We start from the raw sequence: 15,811 nt of genomic DNA, 5'->3' as shown, positions 1-15,811 counted from the left end.
ATAGTGTTAAAATTGGAAAATAGGTAAGTGTATGTACTCACGCCTCAGTCTGCCTGTGTTGCTGTTCCTGAAGACAAGCTAGATCCATCATATGTCTAATTTGTGCTTTCAAATCTTTGTTCTGGAGGTGCAAATGGTGACAATGAAGATCTTTATTGAGTTCCTAGGGCAAACAATACAAAATGTACTTCAGATCACTCTAAGAATATTAAAATTAAATCTGTTTAGTAACACTTATTTTATAATGTTGCCAATAGTTTTAATTCTTTTTAGATATTAAATAATACGTTTAGAAACAATTTGAAAAATAAGAGTTCTGGAAAAGGTGGTCTATAATTTACAAGCAAGATAAGTCTTCATGTTTCCTCAGGAACTGAATGTTAGGAATTCAGAAGAAATTTTACTATGATGACAGCTTCTTGGTCTATCCAACTTGTTCACAATGTTGTAAAAATACATAAATATGACCTGTTTTTGCTTAAATGTCACTTCCTCAGAAAGGCTTTCCTTGAGCGTTGTATCTGGATGGACACTCTCCACCCCTCAATATTGTCATAGCATTGACTGTATTGATGAGTAACAATTTAATTGATGTATTCATTTATTTATAATTTCTCTGTTCATACCAGAACATACAGTTTACCACCAGGACAGGCACCGAGTCAGGTTAGTTCAGTGTTAAAGCCCCAGTGTACAAAGTCTTGAGTTGTGCGCAATAAAAATTTCTGTTTTTGCATGAAACAAAAGATCATATGGTTGATATCACCTTTGGTTGGATGATATGGTTAGAGCACTGGCCTATGAGTCATGTGATTTTAGAGATGGGCTTATAAGGTCTTGAAACAAATGCTACCTTAAGTTGAATATACAGCCTTTATGGAGATCAGTTTACCGGACTAAAATTTAAGAGCTGGATCAGATGATCTCTTCAGTCCTTTCCAGTTAGAAAATTAAATGATCATAATAGTGTGAACATGTTTGCCAAATATCCCATCTGTTCTCCTTTAAAAGAAAAATATCCTTTATATACATCCTCTCACAATCTCCTTTATCTTCTTGAATCTTTCTTCTTTTAAAGAGACAAGACTTGAGACCCACTCTTGATATGAGCTTCATCCTAGGCAAAAGTGTAAAAATGTTTTTTTGTAGGCTCCATTTTCCTAAGCCTCATCTGTCTAGGGCCAGGTGTCCTGTAATCTACCACCTAAAGTTACTTGCCTTTCCTTAAACCTACTAAACCTTATCTACAGAAAATATCAGCGAAGGGATTATACCAAAGTATAAATGGTGGTAATCTAGTAGCATTCTAGGAAATTTTATTGGAAAAATTTCAGACAATACAATGAAAAAAATTTAAATTCTTTGGACATTTTGAATGGCTAAAACAGGAACCCCATATGCAGGGGAGCTATGCCTGGAAACTGGAAACTTCCTCCTAGGGACAATTCCCATAATCCATCCTAGCTTTAGTGAGTGGAAACAATGCAAAGTATTCTTCAGATTCTTTTAAAGAATATTAAGATTAAATCAATTTTAATAATAAAATAATTTTAATAAATCGAATTTAATAAAACTCCTTTCCAATCTGCAGTTGACCACTAATTTTCTAAAATGTCAAAGTTATTTTTCTCCTTTTAAAAAGTACTTCCAATGCCAGTTATTGAGACTATGACAGAGAACAATGTCACTCATCCTATTTGTCTGGATATATTAAAGTTAGGAGTTATTTATATAATTCATTATACTTCAAGAAATATAGCAAATGTTTTAGAAAAAAGTTTATCTTTATGGAGGCAGGATGATATGGCTAGAGTCATGTGATTTTAGAGATGGGCTTAGCCTTGAAACAAATGTCACCTTAAGCCAAATATATGCCCTTTATGGAGATCAGTTTACTTGACTAAAATTTAAGAGCTGGATCAGATGATCTCTTCAGTTCTTTCTATTAATAGTTAGAAAATTGGATGATCATAATAGTGTGAACATGTTTGCCACATATTGCATCTTTTTTCCTTTAAAAAAATCTCTCCTTACAGCATTAGGAGAAATACCTAATGTAAATGATGAGTTGATGGGTGCAGCACACCAACATGGCACATGTATACCTATGTAACAAACCTGCACATTGTGCTCATGTATCCTAAAACTTAAAGTATAAAGAAAAAAAAATCCCTCCTTTATATACATCCTCTGATAATCTTATTCCTTTATCTTCTTGAGTCATTCTTTTAAAGAGACAAGACTTGATTGTATAATTATATTAGTCAGTAATGGGTCTTTGGCTAGCCTGTTAACTTTGGAAAATCAAGTTTACAATTTGAGTCTTTCTTGACATATTAATGACTAAATCTGATTGGAAGAACTTGGCTTATTTTGAGAACTATAAGTAGGCCAGTAATGGCTAAAGTATAGAGTATAATGAAAGGTGATATACAAGCCTTGAGAAGTATTCAGGTGCCAGACCATGCTAGGCTTGGTAAATCACAATGGAGAATTTATTCTAGGGAGAAGGCACTGAAGAACAACATGATCAGTTTTGCCTTTTAAAAACTCGCTTTGGTGGCAGTGGAGAGAATGAATTGCAGTAGAACATGAATGAAAGCAGAAAGACCAAACGTAGCAGTCCAATAATGGGGCATAGGAGTCTGAATTAGGAGAGCAGCAGAGGGACATAAAGAGAAGTGGACAGATTCAGAATATTGAAGAGTAAATAATGCAGGAGAGTATAGAGAAAACAGCACCAATTTGAAAGTCAGAAGTTCTGGGTATTTGTCCAGAGTTGTGTGACCTTGGATAAGTCCCTTTATCGTAAAGTTACGTCTCAATTTGCTTATGTGTCCAGAGTTGTGTGACCCTGGATAAGTCCCTTTATCGTAAAGTTATGTCTCAATTTGCTTATGTAAAAAATAATGGCTTATAACTAGATAATTTTCTCAGCTATTTTTTCAGCTATAAATATCTGCACAAAAAAGAATTGAGGGTTAGATTTGGGTGATGGCAATGAAAATGGTTTTAATTTTATTTGTTCAAGTTATTTGTGATAAAATGCATAAAAATCAAAGATATAAAAATCAATTCCAGGTTCACATTCAGGTGTACAAAAGTTCTTCATAAGAGAAATCTGGAAGACAGATTGCTAGAAAAATTAGATTTGACCATATTGAAAAAGTTTTAATTTATTAAAAATCCAGACAATATTAACTTCATAAACACTACTAAGTAGACAAAAAAGCAAACACAAAATAGCGATAATAATGATATCAGAAACAATATCATACCATTTTTAAAATTGGAAGCTTACGGTAATGTGGGATAGAAAAGGCAAACTAGTAAATTTCTACAATCGACTTTTTTGCCTGCTTAATACTTCATAAATTCTTAGTACTTCTGTAGTTGGAATGTTGATTACATGGACAAACATATAATACAAGCATAATGTAAATTAAGTTAGGATCTTGAGAGGTGAAAATACTCTAGCAATATCATTTAAAACTTATATACACACACATATTTAAAATTTTTAATGAATATACTTAATGCCACTGAACTGTATATGTACACATGGTTAAGATGGTAAATTTTATGTTATATTTTACTACACACAAAAAATTGTTTCAAGACTCCTCATGAGAAAATTTTTGCCAACTATAAGGGGTAAATAATCTATGAGAATATCAGAGCTATAAGTAAACAAACAAATTAAGGAAACTTCAGTAGTTATTTTTAAATGAGGTCAAAGTTTAATACTAACCAAAAGACTTAGAGTTTTATGTAGTTTAGAAAATGATAATCTTGAGAATATGACTGCTTTAGATATGCAGTCTCCAAATAAACAATTAAATAATAAATGAAATAAACTGAAAAATACTGTCAACATTCCACACCTGCTACCAATCCAAGAGAATCAACTCTTGTGTATTAAATGAGAAACACTCATTTGGATAGGGTTATCCAGCTGTTTTCTTTGAAACGATTTTATCAACAACATAACCATATTTCAGTATTCCTACAGGCACTGTGATAGAGCCTGTTGCATTCTATGATGAGCCTCTATGGCTTTATATGGAATTTCAGAAGTTATATCCTCTGATCCTAGCCAACTTATATTATAGTTTATTAATGAATCTTGTCTTTTTTTTGCTTACTCCTTTTGAGTCATTATATCATCTTAAGATGGACACAACGTTTAAAAATTGTGCTATGGTTTCCTTCTGAAGTAGATAATCGTGTGTCAATGGAAGGGCTTTAGGAAATGCAGTGACTTAGGAAATATGCAAAATTGTATGAATTTGACCTCCCCAATCTCCCATCTGGGAGAAAATCTACACAGCTTTGAACAGATTCTCAAAGGCATCTATGATCCCCAAAAAGGTCAGAATCATTGTTCTGGAAGAGAAATTATATTATATTATATTATATTATATTATATTATATTATATTATCATTATATTATATTATATGATGCAGTTAACTCTGTTGTTAACTATGTACACTTTTCTTTGTACAACTTGCTTGGATATTGATGTCTATGCTATTGTTGCTTAGAATAGTATTAAACTATTATTTATCATCCATTATTATTTGTTAAGTGTTGCCAGGCTTTGAATGTAGCACTCCACTTGAGCTCGTAATATCTTAAATACATTTATAGATGACAAATTAAGATATTAATGTTAAATGCACTGTCCAAAGTCATATAATTATTATCAGAGTTGGTATTCAAAACAACTACTATATGCCAGAATTACCAAACACTCCAACTCCAAAGTCTATCTTTTTTCCAATGTTTACATTATTTTTGTGGGGAATATTTTAAAGTGCCTTACAGACTGTTATATTATTGCAAAATATTACTAGAATGTGCTGTATACTATATTTAATGTCCTAATCTACTTAACTAACTGGTATGCTTTTATCAAGATATTTTGAGGTGTAGATTAAATTGTTGGCTCAATAAATATCCACACTACTGTCTTTGGTTTCCTTCTTAGGAATCAGGATATCTGCTGCTTGCTCCTTTCACTACTTTGAACTGTCATCATTAACTACTACTGCTAGTCTTTTCTCTCCAGTCATGTCTGAGCTTTCATGTTAAAAGAATAATCATTTACAGCCATTGCTAGCCCATCAGAGAATCCATTCCCCAGTCATAATGCATTGACTAATATCTTTGAATTTTAAAAAATTAGTACTTTTGAACATTTAAAGATCTCTGGCATTTGTTGGTAAATATTTTATATTTTCTTTCACCTGTATTTTCCGTCTGGTGCCTTTCTAGGAATTCAAAGATTTTAGAAGTTTCCATATCAATTAGCTGATACAGAGTTACAGAATTTCAGAAGAGCATCACCAAAGTAGAGACTGTACATATTTTTCCTTTTAGAAAATGACTGAAAAGAAGTTGTTCTTTTAAACTATTAAGTATTTGGGTGAAAATTAGTTATTTCATAGCAGTTGCTCCTAGTTGCTCAGCCCATATTTACTTTCTTCTTCTTTCTTATTAAGAGATCTCCAATCCCATTACTGGGTATATACTCAAAGGATTATAAATTATTCTACTATAAAGACACATGCACACATATGTTTATTGCAGTGCTATTTACAATAGTAAAGACTTGAAACCAACCCAAATGCCCATCAATGATAGACTGGATAAAGAAAAGGTATAATGCACATATACACCATGCAATACTATGCAGCCATAAAAAAGAATGAGTTCATGTCCTTTGCAGGGACATGGATGAAGCTGGAAGCTTCTCATTCTCATTCTCAGCAAACTAACACAGGAACAGAAAACTAAACACTGCACGTTCTCACTCATAAGTGGGAGTTGAACAATGAGAACACATGGACACAGGGAGGGGAACATCACATGCTGAAGGCTGTCGGGGGTAGGGGGCAAGGGGAGGGAGAGCATTAGGACAAATACCTAATGCATGCCGGGCTTAAAACATAGATGACGAGTTGACAGGTGCAGCAAACCACCACGGCACATCTATACCTATGTGACAAACCTGCACATTCTGCACATGTATCCCAGAACTTAAAGTTAAAAAAAAAAAAAGAAGGGAGCTGCAATACTGTTCAGAGTAAATTATGCAAAAAAAACCGGGAGGTCATCTTTTCAGAGTGTCTTCTATCTACAGATAGCCATGTGACATATTTCTAGCCAATACATTAGTCTGTTAGGAATTTTTGGAAACATCTTTGCTCTCCTGATATAGACATCCCTCCTCCTTTCTCTCCTCTTTTTCTGGCTTGGGTGTGTAAACTTGAGACCAGATATGAAACAGTAATATTACAATCATGAAATGACAAGCAGGATAATGACATTTTAAAGGTACTGTATTAGAAATGAACTGCATACTTCCAAGACTTATTGTGAAGGGAACAAAAGACAGCCCACACTAGTTAAGGCACTAAAGTTAGACTACTGCAACCTTGTAGCAGAACATAATTCTAATATGATACTGTCATTACCCATCACTACATTTTAAAAATAAAACCTTTTGCCATTCTAAGGTGGAATATCTTCAGATACACACACACACACACACACACACCCTTTCAAATCAACTTTCTTTAACCATAACACATTTAATGTTGACCTCATTTAAACTATTTTTGCATAAAATATCAAGATTTCAAACAAGTTACCTACATAATGAATCCTCAAGTGCAGTTTGAAATAGAATTATTTATTTTAACCCAAAAGCTACCTTACAGAAGGATGCAATCACTTAGAAATAACATTTAAAAGTAAATTAAATCTCAGTTATGAGGCAATAATAGTTGTCTTATGAAAATCATTTACTCAATAAGAAAAAGAATACATTTTAGGAGCTCAGTTCCTACAAATTAAATCTGAACATAGAGATATTTGTACCTTTGGAATATGACCGTTTTGACTTAAGTGTCCCATTTCTTTTTCGACACGATGGAGCCAATTAGTATTCTCATCAAATTGCTTCAATTCCTCCTCCCTCCTTTTCTCCAGGTAGCAGCGACGAGTTTTCAACATTGCAAGTCTATGATCTCGTTTTCCAGTGGCCTGAAACACAATTCATTTAACAGTGAATCTAATTTTTACGATATTTGATGTACGTGATATTAGCAAACTAGTATATTTTCTTATGTGTACTATTGGAGTAAATTAAGTTAGGCTATATTTTTGTATTAAAGCTATTTCCCCCTTGAAATCTCAGAATACTACTGCTTGCAGGAAAATAGGAAATTGAGCTGTGAGTCATTTTTACAAAATTACAGGTTGAGAGTTTATGGCTTTAAGAAATACAATGACCAAATCAAAGACTAAAACTTTTTTTTTTTTTTTTTGGCGTTAAAGTACAGTCCCTTCAGTATGTTTCATTTGAAAAGTTCATACAAGGTCAGATACATTCCACGATCTCCTTACTCAAAATCAAAGCAGATGCATATATTGCTCTTGTCTTTGATGTGAAGAAATAACGTGTTCTATTGCTCTGTGTTTGCCTATAAGGCCTCAAATTGGCTGATATAAATCACAGAAAAAAGAGCTTATATCAGAGTGCTTATCAGTATCTGATCTTGCCTGTAGCTTGGTTCAGGAGCCATAATGAATATTCAAAATGTTTTTGGTGTTTTACCTAGGCACAAATTGAAATTAAAATTAGTCTTTGATTTCTTACCCTAAGGGTCTTGCACATTATCATGAAAACAATGGGCCAGAACATCTTAACATCTCTGGGGTATTTGCCCATAGACACTAAAGTCAATAATTATCAGATAGGATAGGTAGACCTGAAACAATGGATCCCCAAAGGTTAGAATAAGCATTTGCAGCTGGTTCTGGGAGCAGGAAATGAAAAAAAGAAGAGCAGAAACTAGATTTGAATTTGGTCGAAGAACTCCCCCTCTTTGGGAGATAAATATCTCTTAACTTTGACAAAAGATGTGTACTATTGAGACTTGGGCATATAATGGAAAAATATGGTTATCTTCATCTCGATAGAAGATATGAGCTTATAAATGATTTAAGGTCAGGCAAAGGTGGCTATCATGAAGTCATAACCAAATCTTAGATATTCTTAAAATTTTACTCACCTTCCCTTCACGGGAAATACAAGAGTCAGAGAGAAGCAGATTCCGTTTCAGGCTAGAGTCATAGATAAGGCAAAAATAGTTGATAGCCACTGTCATTCTCACTAAGGTTCCTGACTCTTTTTTATGGCTTCTCTGGTTAATTATAATATCCTAGTCTCTCTCTGTCACAGTAAGACAGTAACAAAAACAAAACAAATGTCTCAAAGAAACAAAAACCTGGATAGTCAAGAGAAAACAAAACAAAACGTAACCCATCAAACTGACCACAGCACTAGGAAGAGAATTGTGACAGAATGCTACAATGCAGGCTAGGATGGTGGCTCATGCCAGCAATTCTAGCACTTTGGGAGGCTGAGGCAGGAGGACTGCTTGAGGCCAGAAGGGCAAGACCACCCTAGACAATAAAGAGAGACCATATCTCCACACAAAAATTAAAAAATAAATTTAGGCTGGTTTCGTGGCATGTGCCTGTAGTTCCAGCTACTTGGTGGGGTGGAGTGGCTGATGTGGGAGCATCACTTGAGTCCAGGAGGTTGAGGCTGCAGTGCAGCAAGCCATGAATGCATGATTGTGCCACTGCACTCTAGCCTGGGCAACAAAGTGAGACTCTGTCAGCAAAAACTAAAAAAAGAATGCTATCATGCAAAGGTTACCCAAGCATGGTACAGGGACCCCTAAGGATTCCTGAGATCCTTTCAGAGAGTTCACAAGGTTAAAACCATCAAAACCATTTTTATAATATCAGTAAAATGTTATTAGTCTTTTTAAATTCTTGTTTGCTCATACAGTTAGTTGTACAGTAGTTTTCTAGAGGCTAAATGATGTGTAACATCGCAACAGAATAACAATTCAGCAGTTATGAGAATACAGCTGATATGAAAAGCCAGGCATTAAAGAAATTTGCAAACATGTAAAACAATGCCACTCTTCTATTTTCACTATTTTTGAGAAAATAAAATTATTTATGTAACCACACATAATTTTTATTATTTTATTATTTAATATTTAATTATTTATAATTTATTGCTATTTATTATATTTATTAATATAATTGTTATTTATTATTTATAATTAAATTATTTATTATTTAATATATTTATTTTAAAATGAATACATAAATATATTTTTATAAATCTGAGTTTTAATTTCTAATATAGAAATATTGGTAGAGGGAATACATATAAACAAAAACTCTTTGAAGTCCTAAATAATTTTTAAAAGTGGAAAGGGGTACTGAAACTTGAAGTTTAGAGCCACTGTTATAACAGAAGGTAGGAGGTGTGACCTATTGACTTTTTCCTGCTATTCAGCAGGTGTAAAAATTTAGGCAAACAGATTTTAGTGGGTCTTCAGTTACTTTGTCTGAAAAATGAAGATGAAAATATTGTACCTAACTGAAGACAGGCAGCTAATTAAATCATCTTTATTTTGCTTTAGCATTTACAATCGTAGGGACTCTTAGAAACCAGGGCATGTGGGTCTGATGGCAGCAATATTTAATATCAGCAAATCCTAAATGAAAACCTCAAAAAGTCCATTTATGACTTTTTACTTCTAATGTCCATCAAATGTATCCTCTATGATGGTTCTCAGAGGACATTTTCCACCAGAATACTACTACCACCCATTGCTCTAAAATGGCAAGTAAGTGTTTGGGAATACATTCTAAAATATGCATGTTAAACACTGACATTAGAGTGAAATGTTTCCCATTAAGTTTTAAAAAAGCTTTACATATTTCATCAACAATATCTCCTGCATACCACAAAAGTCTTGTGAGAGAACAAACATAATTCTAAAATTTTAGTTGTTACTACTGCTTTGTGTAAAATAATTGCTAATATGGTAAATTCATATTTTTACATTAAAAATAATCTTACAGATTATTTTTATGCAGCCATAAAATTACCCAGGAGCTTCCCTGTAATAGTAATTTCAAAGTCCATACTCCAGAACTATTTATAGCTGAATCAATGTTATGAGATTCTTTCAGCACTTCTGATAACAAACCTCTTTTGGAGAGAATCCAAAACATATAAAATTCCTTGCCTTAGAAAAGCAGTTTACTCATACTACAGTTTGACACTTCTGTGTAAAAACAAAACAAATCAACCTCTAGATGTCTTCCTATGTTTTTCAGTGGGTTAACTACACCCAATAACTCAAGAGTTTTTATCTCCACTGCTTACCTAGTCTCTCTCATTAAGAATAGCTATAATAATTGGGAATCTGAGGATTGAAATGACCAAAAGTAAGAGATCAGAAAAGGCCATTGGGTTGAAAAAAGTCTAAGCTACTATGCAGAAAAATAAGGATGAAAACAGAAAAAAAAAAAAAAACCCATAAAAACAGTCAAACTCATTCTATTACTCTACGTCTTAATCTTTCTAGATAACCACATTCAAAATTCAATGGAGGAATTAAGATAGTAAAATAACAATTATCTAAATTACTTTGGGATTACACAGTCCAAGCTCATTAATTATACTAAATAATAATATTCAAATGTCTAAACAATGGAACTCGAAGTTCTGATAATGCTACTCCCTTGCTTCAAAGACTGCATTTTGGCTACAAAAATATATTTTACACTCCTAGCAACCAACAATTCCACAATCTATATCAATATCCTATCTTCCCAATCTATTGTTAATAATTCCTAATATGGCAAATATGTTTAACATCATGTGCCAACTCCAGTCCATTCATTGTGGTTCTGGCTACTTTCAAATTCTGAGAGAAGGTATGGCCACAGATCAGTGAAATTTGCTGTGGGTAAGGGAGTGGGAATTGGCACGAAGTTTTGAGTATAGTTATGCATTTCTACACATATTGTCCAACAAATGTGACCTGCTCTGGTCAAACTCGGCAGAGCAGGTCACATTTGTTGGACAATATGTATAGAAATGCAAGGCCCAGTACAATCTCATCTTTCCATCAGGAAGTCTTTCTTAATAAAAATAGGAAGTCACTGTTTTCTTTTCTGAATAGCTATAGCATTTATAGTACTTAGAGTATAGCAGAGTGATTAAGAGTGCAGGCTCTGAAGCCAGACAGCTGGGGTTTAATATTGGTTCAGCCACATTAATTAGGTAAGTAACTCCAGACAACCTACTTGAGTTCTCAGTGCCTATGTTCCTCACAAATGGTGATAATATTAGATCTATTTCATAGGCTTGTTATAAATACTAAATTAATCCATGCAAAAACTTTGAAAAATGTCTGGCAAATAGCATTCAATATCAGTGGTTTTTATTATTACTATTTATATGACAAACATATAGTGCCTTACCATTTTTATTATTTTTATTGCTCCAACTAGTATGTAAATAATTGAAGGACAAACACTTCTCTTTCTTTACCTCCATTGTGTCAAGCACAAAGGTTTTACATATAAATAAGTGTTCAATAAGAGTTTCGTTAAAGTCGAGATGTTAAGTCAGTATCAGCTTCCTATGGCTGCATTTCTTGCCTTTTGTCAAAAAGTAAATCTTAGATAACTGCACATTCAAATAATTGACACATATAATCTACACAAAACTGAGAAGAATTATTACCTACTGAAGATTACTATGTAATATAAGAAGTGCTAATAATTGAAATAAACCAGACATGGTGGTGGACACCTGTAGTCTCAGCTACTTGGGAGTCTGAGCTACTTGGGAGGTTTGTGTGAGCCATGGAGTGAGACCTTATCTCCAAAAATAAAATAAAATAAACATAAAAAACAAAGAGAAGAAGAAAAACATCTTAAAAATTTGAAATATATAATTCTTATATAATATGGTACTATTTCAGAATTCTGTTCAGCAACCATATGAAAGAAGTTCACAACAACAAATTGATAAATTAATCCAATGAGATATTGTTATTTGGAAGTCATTACATTTATTAAAGAATATTGGCAACAATTTGAAGTTCATGAAAGTGAAACTACAAATATAGCAGCAAGATATAAATTCGAAGAAATAAATTCAGTTTCCTTTCTGCCTTAAAAGAATGCGAGGAACATCTGAAATGCATCTCAAAACACAAAATTGAAAAGAAAATTTCATTAAGGCATAAAAAGCACACACTCAATAAACATATTACTAATTTTGATAATATAGTTTAATAGCTACTGACAAACTGGTATCAATGATACATTACTGAATGCTTTATGATTAATTTCCAGTACAGCATATCTTTCCCATTTCACAGGCTAACAAAAAACTAAAATGTTAGCTTTGAAAAGCACTCTTTAAAATTTGACAGCTTCAGGACATTAAGAAATGCAAAATTTTTCTATACAATTATTACTTCTGTGAAAGTAGGAAAAGAAGAAAACATGTTTGGGATGGTAGTTTGAGAGGAATGGGTTGTTATTTATAAGATAAAGCTTTTTAATAAGTAGTATTTGAATATCGTATGTCTATGTAATTAAATTACATAAAATACATAAAAATACAAATAAACTCATCACCAATGAATATCGAAACTGGGGAGAATTGTATTTCCAAAATATTTATTTTTCTGATCTTTGGTGCTCTGTAGTTTCACACGTTTAGGTATATATTTATCTTATACTGCTTAGAACTCATGCTTCTTGAATTTACATCTTATTAGTCCTAGATAATTCTCAACCATAAATTTTTGCATATTGCTCTTTTTCACTAAATATCTCCTTCTGAAACGCCTATTAGATGAATGTATGACTTTTCTTCTTGTTACATGAAGTCTATCCTTTATACAACAACATCTTGTCCACATATGTTATCTTTATTCTGCATTTGGTGTAATTTTCTCAAATCTGTCTCCCAGTTCATGTAAAAAAGCATAAACATAAGAGCACAGGCTCTAGAACTGGCATGCTACAGATCAAATCAGAACTCAGCACCTATGAGCTGTGTCATCTTGGACAAAATGATTTGTATTTTGGTTTCCTCCTTGATTATTAGGATAATATTACTAAATATTTCATGGGGTTTTCTGAGAATTAAAAGAGTCAATATATGTAAAGTGCTTTAACATTTTCTGATACTGTATCAATAAGGTGAGTTTTTAATTTTAATGAATAAATCTTTAATTTCTGGAAGTTTCACGTGTTTTTTACCTCATATTTGAATGTTCTTTTTTTGTGGTGTCTTTATCTTTGATTCCTTTATCTTTGTTCATTCTTATATTTTCTATTAGATTGCTCTAGTATCTAAAGATTTGGGAGTTCTGTCATATTTGCTAAGAGTACTGAATCTTGTCTAGAGTGAATTATTTCTCCACGTGTTTTGTAATTTTGAAAGTTGAGTTCATTAGTGGCTAGAGTTGAGAATCTGTTTCTCTTAAGAGGCTGATTTTTGCATTGCTTCTGCCAGGTTTTCTAGTGGTATCATTGGTTTGATAATGTGCATTTTAATTGACCAACTTTAGGGGTTTTCTATACAAAATACATGGGTTGTAATGATTTAAACCTCAATCATTGTGAAAAGCACGCCTATAATGGTAGTGTTCAAATGACTTTTTTTTCTTATCCCAGGCATGGTTACTTGGGGTAAGAAAAGCAACCATCCTTGCCAACAGTGACGGTTGGCAAGAATTTTTTTTTTTTCCTGGTGTACCCATAGTATAAAGGATATAGACCTCTGAAATTTCAGGCTTTAGATAGGAGCTCTCATTTCTAACACACCATCTCCTTTGGGTCTCTTATCTAAGTAGTGACATACATCAAAATTAGAAGAGTGGGAGCGGTTTGTGTGTGGAAGGGAGAGGGCAGTATATTATTGTATTAAAAGAAATAGTAAAACTGATTAAATGTTTGGTCTGCTTTTCATTAGGCCCCTGCACTGGCACATCTAACAATTTCAATGATAAAATTCTTCTCTGACAACAAAAATCTCCTGTTGGTCTAAGTTATAAGCTACTGCCCGCATCCAGGATAGACTGCTTCTATTGCTCTAACTTTAGTAACTGGCTGTCCCTGAGTGGGTAAACTTCGTGTTAAAAGTTCCATAAAATGCCCAGAAAAACAACAGTTGTAACTGAGATTCTGTTGTTTTTGTTTATTTCCTTTTTGTTACTGACATCCAGGAATTAAAATTTCTTTCTTGTACACTTAACTATGTATTTAAAAAAATGTTTGCTACATTTCCTCCAACATTTCCAGATGTTTGTAAAGAATGGGTGAGTAAGTAGCCTTGACTATCAAATTTCTAGAGTTAGAAGCACCGCCACCAGGCCGGGCACAGTGGCTCACCCCTGTAATGCCAGCACTTTGGGAGGCTGAGGCGGGCGGATCACCTGAAGTCAGGAGTTCAAGACTAGCATGGCCAACATGGTGAAACACCATCTCTACTAAAAACACCAAAATTAGCTGGGCATAGCGGCGCATGCCTGTAATATCAGCTAGTTGGGAGGCTGAGGCAGGAGAATTGCTTGAATCTGGGAGGCAGAGGTTGCAGTGAGCTGAGGTCACGCCACTGCACTCCAGCCTGGGCAACAGAAGAAGAGTCTCCTTATGAAAAAAAAAAAAAAAAAAAAAAAAAAAAAGAAGCCCCCATGCTTTTATACTTTCTAAAATTTAATTATAAAATTGTTAATTACCTTTTCTACTTTGTCTTCAGAACACATCATTTCTATTTGTTTATGGCACTGTTGTTGGTAGAATGATTTAAGTTCATTTTCTTTAAGTAACATTTCCAACTTCAGATATTCTTGTCTAATTTCTTCTCGATTCTGGAACAAGCAGTTCAGGATTTCTTGAAACCTACCAAAATTAAAACACATTACAGAATCTCACTCATTTTGTAACAAATCATACAAAGTTTACTTAAGAGAAATGCATAAACAAAGGAATATATGTAATTCACAGAACTACATTCAATGATAAACAGCAAATAGGTAAAAATGACTATTTCCTATTATAAAACATGTTTAGAAAAAGTTACTAACTTTACTTCTACTACATTAGGTTTCTTTCTCACCCAAGGAAGATCATGTTGCTGAAAGATATGGGCATCATAAGGTGTTTGGTATTGCTAACATACTGCATTTTGTCTATGCTTACATTTATATGTAATCCAACTGCTTAGCAAAAATAAAATAATTTTTGTTTGTCGGAAAAGGATGATAACCTGGGCATGCACTATCCAAATTCACAAGGCCCTATTAGCAACACAGCATTATGTGTTGTTTTGGTGTTGGCTCACTGTGAAGGAATAAGCAGTAGGAGGCATAATCATATGGTGCCTCCATACCCCCCTAGGGAAAGTGACAGAGCCAGTTTTTAGCTTCAGAATTTGTTATAGTGAAAACAGACCATACGGTTAGGTACCCCCTACAGCCTGGCTAAGAATCAAGTGACATTTCCAGGACTCAAAACATCCAAGTTTATAATGTGGTAAACCTAGAAAAGCTGCTGCAGTGTGCTTCTTCCTAAGGGCAATATAGGTCTAGAATATCAAAGGTGAGGAGTTTGATTCAGATTTCCAAATGACCATAGACTTCAAGCTGATTAAATTTTATGAAAACTCTGGATGGAACCTGCAATCCTGTATCCTTCTGGGTCAGTGGAACACTGGTCACAGCAATATTTTAATTTTTTAAAATATATTCATGGTTTTAAGTCATAGATCAGCTCTGAGCTACGGTAACAGTATAAACATTCATAACAGTGAAGACTTTAAAATAATGTAAAATCAAGTACATGCATTTAAAAATAAATGTTCTAAACTGGCCAGAATTTTAGATATACTCATAA

The 15,811-nt window shown here is 33.4% G+C and overlaps 1 protein-coding gene across 8 annotated transcripts in view; it reads right to left on the bottom strand.

The window, feature by feature from the left end:
* The window catches only part of KIF18A (kinesin family member 18A), a 92,504-nt gene that overhangs the window by 46,661 nt on the left and 30,032 nt on the right, over positions 1-15,811 (bottom strand). For all 8 annotated transcript variants that reach the window (XM_055282069.2, XM_055282070.2, XM_055282074.2 and 5 more), the window contains 3 exons: positions 14,656-14,818; positions 6,887-7,051; positions 42-163 (listed from right to left, as the gene is read on the bottom strand). In XM_055282069.2, coding sequence (XP_055138044.1) covers positions 42-163; positions 6,887-7,051; positions 14,656-14,818 — 450 coding nt within the window. The remainder of the gene's footprint in view (positions 1-41; positions 164-6,886; positions 7,052-14,655; positions 14,819-15,811) is intronic.

The sequence above is a fragment of the Symphalangus syndactylus genome, chromosome 6 (genome assembly GCF_028878055.3).
Source record: "Symphalangus syndactylus isolate Jambi chromosome 6, NHGRI_mSymSyn1-v2.1_pri, whole genome shotgun sequence".
Lineage (NCBI taxonomy): Eukaryota > Metazoa > Chordata > Mammalia > Primates > Hylobatidae > Symphalangus > Symphalangus syndactylus.
Note: the sequence above shows the minus strand (reverse complement) of the source record. Positions and strands in the feature narration are given on the sequence as shown.